Genomic DNA, 11287 nt, shown 5'->3' on the forward strand with positions numbered 1-11287 from the left:
TTTATACATGGCATAACTTAATGCACTTCTGCACAGTATTGTTACAGTTTTGAAAATGTCGCTGAGTTGCATAAGCGTCTGTCTGTTTAAAAACAAATTTTCTGCATTTTTTTACTAAATTCGCTCTTTCAATCTAACTCCGTTATCATTGATGCCGCAATTTAAAGAAAGTATAAGGGCTAAGGCATTTTACTTAATTTATAGCGCGAGGTGCATTCGCGATACAAAGTTTAAAATTGTTTATTTAAATTTGTCGAGCACTTTTATAAATACCACAATTTAAAATTCATAACAACAATAAAAATCGCAATAATAATAATATAAAACAGGGGAAGTACAATTATATTTGGTGACATATACATATGAAGTTCATTCTCCAAGCATTTTTGCAAAGAAGCAATAAATTTTCTGAACACTACATACAGCAATTTATCTTTTCATTCTCTAAACAAAGATCACGACACCTGGGGAGAACTAAGATAAAAGCAAGAGCAAAAAGCTAGTTTAAGATATTTGGCAGTTAATGTGAAGAAGTTAATTAATAGTTTTTACATTTTGACCAAATCATATAAGTGTGGGTTTTTCATTTTGTCTAAATAGGTCTGGAATGCACGGAAGTCTTGCTATCGTATGTACAAAATACATCGTCAAAGCAATTTTTACAAAAAAAAACGAGATATTTTTTTGTACTAGCTACATACAACAATTCATCACACCATCATAAAAACAATAATCAACACTAGCTGCACAAGAAGAACTGAAATGAAAACAATTACTAAAAACTATTTTGCAATATGCTGTAGTTATTGCCACACTGTTAATTACGAGTTCTCATCTGTTTGCTAAAGAGTACCCAAGCTATATGTATTTAAAAAAATTTCCAAAAGAATTTTTGAAGTTTTTTAAATTTGCGTGCGTAGCCAGATGGTTGCAAGCCAAAAATCACATACTTTGATAAATAAGAGATTGATTTTAGGCCTTATAACATGACTGACATTACATGTTTGTAAATGATGATCGTCCAGGTTAATAAAGTCCAGAGAAGGACTGTTTTTGTTGTTGTTGACTGACGTTTCGACAACCTTAGCGTTAGTCATCTTCAGAGTCAAATGAGGAGTAAACGTCAGGTTAGCCGTATTTGTTATCTGGTTCTTACGTCATTGTATTGTGTGTACAGGAAATGTGTATTGTCATTGTGGATTAGTGTGAAGAGAAATAGTTTATTTTTAGTTGTGATGTGTGATTTAGGTGTGATGTTTTTAGTTGTAATGTTTGGGTGTAATTTGTGTATTGTCATTGTGAATTAGTGTGAAGTGTAATGTTTGTAGTTGATCGTTTGTTTGTATTGTGAATATATCGTTTGTAAGGTGCCGGTAATTGCTGTGATCTGTTCAGGGGGGTCCGTTCCAAGTTGGTATACCAACTTTCCAATGTAAGCCGTTGTCTATAGTCAGTACTGTAAGTGATGCATTTTGCCGAGTCCCAGTCAATGTTGTGCTTTGTGATTCGGTGATGTTCGGCAATGTGATTAGTTTTGTCTTGTTTGTTAGTAGCTCGTTTGTGTTCAGTAAGTCTTATGTTCTTGTTCCTGCCAGTTTCCCCGATATAGGAGGCGTGGCAGTCGGAGCAGTTTATTTTGTAAACTGCACCTTGTCGTTCGTTGGGTTGTTCTTTGTCCTTTATGTTCGTTAGTACTTGTCTTAACGTTGTGATTGGTTTATGTGCGACACGTATGTTGTATGGTCGTAAGATACGCGAGATAGTCTCATACGTACCTTTGATATAAGGTATCGTTGCTGTTGTCACTGAGTTGTTCGTTTCGTTGGGTTCGTTGGATTTATAAGCTCTGCCAATAGCTCATGTGTGCGGCGGGCTTAAGGTGTCGAAACGTCAGTCAAGAACAACAAAAACAGTCCTTCTCAGGACTTTATTAACCTGTACGATCATCATTTACAAGCATGTAACGATACTCCCGGGTTCAAACCATTTACTTTATGACTGACATTCTCACAAAAGTCTCCACATCACTTGGATTTTCCTAAAGTTATTGCACATATATAGTCTTTCAGTTTTTCTGTTAGAAAAAACTCTCTCTCTGTCATGAGCGAAACTAGAACGTTAAGGGGGGGGGGTTTATATTTATATATTATAACTGCTTGACTGATTTGTTTTGTTAGCGATTATAATTTCAAAAAATCAGCAGGGCAGAGCTGAATAAACCAATATTCCCCACTTCACGTTTAAGTTTCGCCCCTGCTTTCCATGGCTCAGCTTCAAAAACATCAATGATTGGTCAGTGTAAAAATCTAAAAATTTAAACGAGAACATTGAATAGAGAATACATAGAAGGGCAACTTGTGTCGGTAACCGTTGATGTAAGTATGTCGCGCAGTTTGCTTTGCGCATACAGAAAATTTAACGGCTGCCATTACATTGTGGATGAGAAAAGATGTGGAAATAATGCTTGCTAAACTTTTCTCATCCATATAAAATAAGCAGAACAGGCCTTTTGGACCAGCTAAGTGCCCTTTGCTTATCAAACTTCTAAAGATGGTTAAGGCTTTTGATGATATTGAAAGGGAAACTAAGAATATTACAGTGAATTTGTTTTTGCGTGCAATGTTATCTTTATAATTTAGAAAAGAACTATTCTACCACCCACTCCAAAAGAATCTTAACCGGAACAACTTTTAAGCAATGTAATTTATGAATATAAATGTGAGTGTGATGCTCGCTATGTAGTTTGAACGTCTCAAAGGTTGGGTGATAGGATCAAACAGCATGTACCAAGTTCAACCAGAAATGTACCAACTTCAATCAGTCCCCTCAAGACAACAACCAAAACGGGATTGTAAGAAAAGTAATTTCGTTTCATGTGACTCCACGATAGGTAAACATCTCTTGAATAACTCCCATTGTGCTGACTCTTATTCAGACGACAATTTTAGAATCATGAAAAAATGCCATTCATTTTTTCAGTTACGTGTCATGGAGGCTGTTCTAATTAAGTTAACCAATCCCGTCCTCTGCCGACAAAAGGACTATTTTTTAATTTATTCCTGTTTTGAGCGTCATCTCATCTTTTGGAAATGACGTACACTCTCTCTTGGCATTATAAATATTGGTAAATTGTAAATTTTCATTTAGCAGACGTTGACACCTAAGGAGTAGTCTGCCGAAATGCATCGTGGCGTTTACTATGGTGTTTGCTATCTCTTAGAACTACTTTTAGAACAATTTAAATTTTAAAATGTGTGTATTTTATGCAGTGGAATGTACAGAATATAGAATACATGAAACCAGTCTGTAAATTTCATTTAAAAATTAAATAACTTCATTGTTAAAAATACAAGCCCTATTGGTCTTTGGATGAAATAATACACAGTACAAGTCATTTGCAACACAATCTTCACTTTAGAATCAAGCAAGCACTTGGCTAGCAACTAGAAAAAAAATTAAAAATCAATTAAAATGAACTTTGGTCGTAACTTTTACAGAGCACAAATTGCTTTGATTCAGTTTTCCATAATATAGGTAGCATTATTGTAATCATGTAATATTTTAGAATATAACGTTTCTCTCAATGACAATGAAAATAATCAAGAAGTCACAGAAAGCTCAAGCAAGGAGTGGGGCAAAATACAATTTGAGGAGACAAAAGGCCTAGACGCAAATTCATTTTTGAATTAAGGAACACTGGTTTGTTGCAAAATTTTATTGAAAAGGTTTCTTGGCTTCTTATATAGCAACGCAATGAGCATTAAAAGTGAAATGATTAATGCAAGATTTGATTCAGAAATTTCCTGCTCAGAGCATGAAAATTGATGTAAAATAGACGTTTTCGGTTGGTATGAAAAATTAAAAGTTAGATGCAATGTTTTATCTTTATTAAATTATACTTTGAAAACAGGTGGCAAAACTTTATCAGAAGCGCATTCTCTTTTTGAGCTGCCACTGGACAAAAAGATTTCAAGTGAAGAAGTGGAATCTAGTGAACTGTGGATAGATTGCACAACACGTAATCAGAACTAAAACAGTACTCAAAGAGCGCAGACGTACCTCAGCAGTATGGCTACAATATATGAAAATGGTTAATATTCTTAGAGCTTTCGTCACAGCAGAGTGATTAGGCAAGTGGCATCTGTGATTACAGTATATCGGCAAGATGCTTCCCTTTCTTCTGCACCTTTGCACAATCTGTACGTTAAATGTGCAAGTTTACATCATTAAACAACGAATTATCTGGAGGAAGATAAACCTGAAGTGTACGGAAGCTTTAATTCAGGGCTAAATGTTGTCAGACGAAGTAATAGATACTGGCAGGTTTCCCGACATACCTTATCATCGAACAAATGTTGATGCGTAACTTGGGCGTAACTTAAGCAGTGTTTTAACAAGGGGGTGAGGTATTACCAAGCATTAACGGCTTACATGGCTTCTGGCGTGGCCTGTCAATGCTGAAGTCAGTCGGTTAAGGCTAGAGTACACAGTTATAAACTATAGTTCTGGTGAACAGGATAAAGATGTTAGTCATGCAAGAAAAGAGAGAGAGAGAAAAAGAATACTCTTAAAGTCTTTACTGCCTTTAAGGGCACAAAGCATTTTCTTGAGACCCACAATTAAGAATTAAATATCATAATTGGAGTCAATGGATAATAGCAAAGACTGTAAGAAAAAAGATTCTTTCTTTAATGAAGGATGGGTCGCTTTTCGAGTACCAGTTCGAAAGAAAAAACCATGCTGTAACTTTGGCAACAAAATCTGCTGTAAATATATGTGATATGTAGGTACAAGTTGATCTCCTATCACTCTTCCGCTATGAAATGTATACGTATCCTTCTTCCTTTTTTTTATTCTTCTTTGATGTTATTGCAATCTAACTAGCCTGCTTTGGCTGATGTCATTTGGTCTAGACTTTCTCATGAAACCCAAGCAGAAAGCCCAGTTAGTGAAAAAGACTGGCAATATGTTTTAGACAGGGGAGCACTTTTGCACAGAATAGCTTGGCCATCTCCAGCGTCTGCAACCTACAGAGAAGTATGTATTTCATATTGTCATTACGTAGCAAAAACTATGGAAAAGCCTTTATTGTAATTGACGGGTATAGACAGCACATCTACCAAGCAGATGACGCAGATGAGAAGGTCATTAGGAAAGACGGGTCCAATGATATCTTTAAATGAAGAAATGAAGATTAGTCTCAAAATAGATCTCTTCCTATCAAACCAAAAGAACAAGCAGATATTTCTTGAAGTTGCTATCTAAGAGAACAAGGTTGCAAGACACATCATGCAAATGGTGACCCTGATTTACTAATTGATAAAACAACAATTGACTCTGCTAAATCAATATCTACCATGCTTTTTAGAGATGACACTGACCTATATTTTTTTATCTTCTACGTTGAATTTGATTGCTTTGACATTTTCATGCACTTGTCATACTGTACAATGGAACGTAGGACAGAGTATACACAACCTGCAATACATACGTTACCAAGAAAATATAGCTCATAAGAGAAGAAAAATCAAGCCGAAAAACTTTCTCTGACGTCTGCAGCTACAAAATATCACAGTTACCGCATGTTCGGTCAAGTTCAGCTTTGGTGAGAAAACAAAATTGATGCTGAAAAATGGGGTTGGAAGTTAAGAGAAACTACACTGACTCCACTAATGACTAATCCTCCAGCAGCAGCAAACAGCCTTTTGCAGATCATACGCAGTAACTGCAAAAATGGATGTGATACACTCAAATGCTCGGTCCGAAAGCATGGATTACAATGTTCAGTTTTTGTGGACACTGTAAATGCTCAAACTGGGCCAATTTTTCTGATGATGCATCTCACCAAACAAGCGACAAAGACGATGAGCTTTGAACTTTAAAATGCTGCTTATTACGTTTGTATTTTATATTTTTACAATAGAATTTTAAGTCATTAAATAACAATATAAGATAAAAATATATATAGATTTCAAAAATCAAAAGTTTAATTAATGTATAGAGATATAATACGCGCATCCTCTTCAATTTTTTTTCAACCGAAAGCCTTTTTATCAAAGCCTCTCTCCGGTGCATAAAAAGCCTCTCTCTCTCTCCGGTGCTTTTTGTCAAAGCCTCTCTCTCTCTCCGGTGCATAAAACATTCTTCATATGACATTCCTTTCATGAGAAAACATGAACCCAACAAAATTGACGTGCTCACAACTGTGTGACTTCATAGCTCAGTTGGTCAGACCGGTGTCCATGATTTTTATAGAAAACAATTTATTTTTAAATACTAAAGTTCCATTGTAACACGCCATATGTTGAACAAAATTTGTTTTTTAAAATTTTACTGGCTACTTTAATCCTTTACTTGTTTACTAAATGATTGCTTCAGATTTTTAGGCCGTGAGTTTCGAACAAAAGAAAATGAGGATTTTTTTCATCATTTCTATTTCGAATGCATTTAGTAGATGTAAATTGCGATGTTTAAAACGGACTTTGAATTGTTACATTAGAAAATCGAATTCATCTCATGCAACATTAGCTACATAGCCTACGACCTTTTGTTAAACAAAAAAACCTGCTTGAAAATAACATTCTGTTTTAAATTTGTAGACTTAAAAACTGGATTTCAAACATATTTTCACACACTGGAGATAAAGTTCTTGGTTTTCTTGGAGTAAAGTGCCTATACGAGTTGCAGGACAAAGATGTCATAAGGTCAGCTTGCACAGAGTTAAAGAATTTTTCTCAACAAACGAAAATTGATGGAGTTTCTTTTACGCCTGTTGATTCAAACGCATTGTTTGAATTTCTTCCTCAATGTGAACACATAAAAGGTCTTTTTTTTCATGATTGCAAGTTTCTTGATAATCATAGCTGTCTTCCGATAAAAAACTATTTGTTAAATAAGGGAGCGAAAAATTTGATTCGTTTAAGTTTTTATATGTGTGCTTTAGGCAATTATTTTTCGAAGCATCTAAGTGAAGCATTGAAAAGTGAGAATTGTAAACTTACTAAGTTGGAAATGTCAGACAGCAATATAGATGATGAAGGTGCTAAATATCTTAGTGAAGCATTGAAAAGTGAAAATTGTAAACTAACTAAATTGTATATATTTTGTATCACTATAGGTAATGAAGGTGCTAAATATCTTAGTGAAGCATTAAAAACTGAGAATTGTAAACTTACTGAATTGCATATTGCGGGTAACAATATAGGTGATGAAGGTGCTAGATGTCTTAGTGAAGCATTGAAAAGTGAGAAATGTAAACTTACTAATTTGTATCTTAATAGTAACACTATAGGTGATGAAGGTGCTAAATATCTTACTGAAGGATTGAAAAGTGAGAATTGTAGACTTACTAAATTGTATTTTGATAGTAACACTATAGGTGATGAAGGTGCTAAATATCTTAGTGAAGGATTGAAAAGTGGGAATAGTAGACTTACTAAATTGCATATTGCGGGTAACAATATAGGTGATGAAGGTGCTAGATGTCTTAGTGAAGCATTGAAAAGTGAGAATTGTAAACTTACTAATTTGTATTTTAATAGTAACACTATAGGTGATGAAGGTGCTAAATATCTTAGTGAAGGATTGAAAAGTGAGAATTGTAGACTTACTGAATTGCATATTGCAGGTAACAATATAGGTGATGAAGGTGCTAGATGTCTTAGTAAAGCATTGAAAAGTGAAAATTGTAAACTAACTAAATTGTATATTGCGGGTAACAATATAGGTGATGAAGGTGCTAGATGTCTTAGTGAAGCATTGAAAAGTGCGAATTGTAAACTTACTAATTTGTATCTTAATAGTAACACTATAGGTGATGAAGGTGCTAAATATATTAGTGAAGGATTGAAAAGTGAGAATTGTACACTTACTGAATTGTATGTTAATGGTAAAAATTTAGGTGATGAAGGTTTCAGATATCTTAGTTAAGCATTGAAAAGGGAGAAGTGTTAACTTATTGAACAGTACTTTGACTCGGATTCGAGCTCTAACTCTTAATGCATATCTATAACCAATCCACTTCCTGATTTAAAGTTTATTATATAAACTTTCATATGTTTTATGAAAAAGTAAGTAAAAAATTTATACATCTTGGACTTTCCTTTTATATAAACGTTCCTTGATTTAAAAACAATTTTGAAATGTGTCTACTTAGCTATATGTTAATTTAATGTTTAGAGTAAAAGTATAGTTTGATTTGTAAACATATTTGTTAATTTATTTGTTTTTTTTTAATATTGTTCAACTGTTTTGTTAACCTATACAACATTTTTTAATATTGCTCAACTGTTTTGTTAATATATACAACATTTATTGTAAAGAGTAAGAACTGTAACAAACAATGATAAACTTTAATGATGTTGTCACTACTTGATTATCTTGTGAAATCTAAGTAATAATCATGAACAAACGAAAGTACTCAGTAAAAAGTCCTTTTGAATCGAAATATTTATAAACGTATTCGCACTATTAATCATACAAATCATTCGAAGAGTAGAAAGTTTAAGACAAAACCTCTTTGAAGGTCATCATTGTACTAAAATGTAGTTTTCATACATTTCTATATAAGTGTGACTGACAACAAAAATTCTTCTAAAAAATTAGTCATCTTTAATATAAGTTTATTGCATGTACGTATTATATGAAAATGAAAATATTTATAGTGTTTTAATTATATATCATCAGGTTTTGGTTGGTCAAGATTTACTGATATTTTCTTATCTTTTTGAAGTTCAATTTGAAGCTTGGTCATCTCTTTCTGTAAAAGAAAAAAAACCAATAATTAAAATACATAGAAACAAGATTGTAAGTCTTGTTTCTAACCACTTCATAAGTCAAATATATCAAAAGGAATCTTTTAGAAGACAATCATCCAAGTAATGATAATAAAAAGATTTTGTTCGGTACCTCTTGTTCTTCACATTTCAGCTTGTAGTTGTACACTTGCATTTTCAAGTGATCTATTTCTTCTTTGAATTTATATATTCTGTGGTCCATTTCAATTTTCACAGATAGAGCGATCTTTTAAACAACCAAGTACTTTAGGAAATCAAAAAAACTCTTTGTTAACGAAAACAGAATCAACAAATGCAGCTTCCTGAAGATAATCAAAAATAATAATGACCGTTTATAATAATGACTATTTTCCAATGCCGTACGAAGATGAGAAGACCAGCAGCTTCCTGTACATCAGCATTATCACAGAAAAAAATACTTTATTTAAAGTGCTTATCTCACAATTTTTTTTTTCGAATTTTCGTATTGCTTCTTCAAAAGTAATCTAAAACTTATATTACAATTTTTTCATGCGCTGCATTGTTTTCGAATTATTATTGATCAAATATGAAATTTGACAGTAAAAGTTGATAATTGGCATAGGGCCTGGATCAAGTCTCTGTGACGTAACTTAAGGAACAAGTCAAGCGCTTGTTATCAACAATTAGATGGCGGAGTTGAATTCTGATTCGGAAAGCTCTTATAGTTCGCAATGTGATTCGGAGTATGATTATATTCCCGGTTATGTCATCGAAGATGAAACAAGGAACATTAATGACTAGGAATATAATATAATAGATGAAAATCACGGCGAGTCCGAGTCCTATCTAAACGCTGATGAACCAATGGCCGAACAAGCATGGTATGAAGACTACGTGGAAAAGTCAAATGAACATAAAAAGCAACTTGAAATGCTACAAAAAAGACTTGATCACACAGTTGAGTTGAGTTCTTGGTGAGTAATAAAATTTCTAATTTTAATTCAACTTATGAAATGTATTTCAATTCAGGTTTCAAGTTATGAAATATAGACATAAACGTGCAATTTTCTATTCAAGATTACCATCGCTTTTTTTATTTACTTTTGGATAAAAAATTGTTAAAAGATGCTCGATTACAATTTTTTAATGTGATTTTCTTTATTGATCAGGTGCAAGTGTGGTTTTTGTCAAGTTACACTTCTTCAGAATCCTCTAGAGGCCTGGTGCTGCCAAGAACTAAAGTCTGTAGCTGAAAGCTTAACACACCAGTCGGTTCTGGCAGATCTGTCAACTATTCCATGTTGTGTCACTCTACACCCAGGTTTCAGACCAGTTTGTTTGGAGAAGTGGTCGCTAAAAATGGCTGCTAGGAAATACAAAACCAGAGAACAAAGACGATACAGAGAAACAGGATCTGAAAACATGTATGATAGCATATTATGTTATTTCCCAGTATTTAAGTATATTTTAGTGTTATGACACATTAGTAATGATTTGGCTTTATATTCAGGTTTTTACGATGTGTTGCATACAGAGAATTCACATCTATGATTTATGGATGCTTAAGAGAAGAAAGAAGACCCATACCAGCATGTGCATACCATGCAATAAGATCAAAATTTAATGATAAAAAGTTGGAATTTAGAGGGTACGAAAAAAATGAAATAAATGAGTGATGTGAAAATTAAGTTTTCCTATTTTTTGGGCACTCTGCCACATGTTTGTGTCCTTTCATTGGCTTCTTGCATGTCAAACATTTTGGCTGACTTTTTTCTTTTGAAACTGCCACATTTGACTGACAGCTGAATGGCACACTGGTAGCTGCTGGCATGAAACAAAAACATTTTTATTATTTAAAATGATTTTCAAACCATGTTTAGATACAACATCTTATATAATCATTATTAATTACCTGGAATTGAGGGAGGGACATCATTGACCACAATGCATTTTCAACCGACCTGTTTTAGTAACACCTCATCTCTGGGTTGCTTTTGCAGCATGACATTCATTGGTGGTGGGGACATTTCTTTCAAAAGATTTTGTGAATTTGATAATGTGTCTTTGTCTTTTATTGACAGCATCACACTCTCAAATAATTCATCCACATACTCTAAGAAGAAATTATTGTCGTATTCAATACTATGAAATGATGCAAAGCAACACATTTAGCAACAACTTACATTGTCATATTGGAAATTTTCGCCCACCTGCAATACATTCCAACATAGGAATAATGAATCATTTTTGGAGCAAAATGATTCAGGACAGAAAGGAATATTTCCAAACAACTTGTTTGAGTAACTGGTGAAGCCTGGTGAATTGACTTTATCAGCTGTGGGTTTAAAAATTTAGCACTAAGCTTTTCATGAGCAACTGAAACTTAAACATTACAACAAAGAATGATGATAAACTGTTAGGGAAGTTATCTTTAAATAATGCCTTCACAAACCTTCTAACAAATATTCCCTTGGTTTAATACCAGGGCCATGAAAACAACTTGAAAACAGTGGATTATCCAAATTGGTGTG

At 33.5% G+C, this 11287-nt stretch overlaps 2 protein-coding genes and 1 long non-coding RNA gene across 3 annotated transcripts in view; all 3 read left to right on the forward strand.

Annotated features, from left to right (window-relative positions):
• Positions 1-8700, forward strand: part of LOC124435833 (NACHT, LRR and PYD domains-containing protein 12-like) — a 29772-nt gene extending 21072 nt beyond the window's left edge. The window contains exons 3-4 of the mRNA XM_046985784.1: positions 6600-7039; positions 7562-8700. Coding sequence (XP_046841740.1) covers positions 6600-7039; positions 7562-7929 — 808 coding nt within the window. The 3' untranslated portion in view covers positions 7930-8700. The remainder of the gene's footprint in view (positions 1-6599; positions 7040-7561) is intronic.
• Positions 2729-3590, forward strand: LOC124435838. Its single transcript, XR_006945174.1, has 2 exons — positions 2729-2890; positions 3151-3590. It is a non-coding gene; the product is annotated as an uncharacterized LOC124435838 (long non-coding RNA).
• Positions 8701-9443: 743 nt separating the features above from the next.
• Positions 9444-10401, forward strand: LOC124435970. The gene is made up of 5 exons (XM_046985902.1): positions 9444-9516; positions 9574-9730; positions 9926-10180; positions 10267-10349; positions 10391-10401. The coding sequence occupies exons 1-5, from the start codon at positions 9444-9446 to the stop codon at positions 10399-10401; spliced, it is 579 nt and encodes a 192-aa protein (XP_046841858.1).
• The last annotated feature ends 886 nt before the right edge of the window (positions 10402-11287 follow it).

The sequence above is a fragment of the Xenia sp. Carnegie-2017 genome, unplaced genomic scaffold (genome assembly GCF_021976095.1).
Source record: "Xenia sp. Carnegie-2017 unplaced genomic scaffold, XeniaSp_v1 HiC_scaffold_16, whole genome shotgun sequence".
NCBI classification, from domain to species: domain Eukaryota; kingdom Metazoa; phylum Cnidaria; class Anthozoa; order Malacalcyonacea; family Xeniidae; genus Xenia; species Xenia sp. Carnegie-2017.

What these genes read in the sequence shown, in the direction of transcription:
- LOC124435970 (XM_046985902.1), top strand. Translation starts at nt 9,444, where the DNA reads ATGGCGGAGTTGAATTCTGATTCGGAAAGCTCTTATAGTTCGCAATGT. An exon ending in ACAGTTGAGTTGAGTTCTTG is followed by an intron (nt 9,731 to 9,925) that starts GTGAGTAATAAA and finishes TTTATTGATCAG; the next exon opens with GTGCAAGTGTGGTTTTTGTC. An exon ending in GAAACAGGATCTGAAAACAT is followed by an intron (nt 10,181 to 10,266) that starts GTATGATAGCAT and finishes CTTTATATTCAG; the next exon opens with GTTTTTACGATGTGTTGCAT.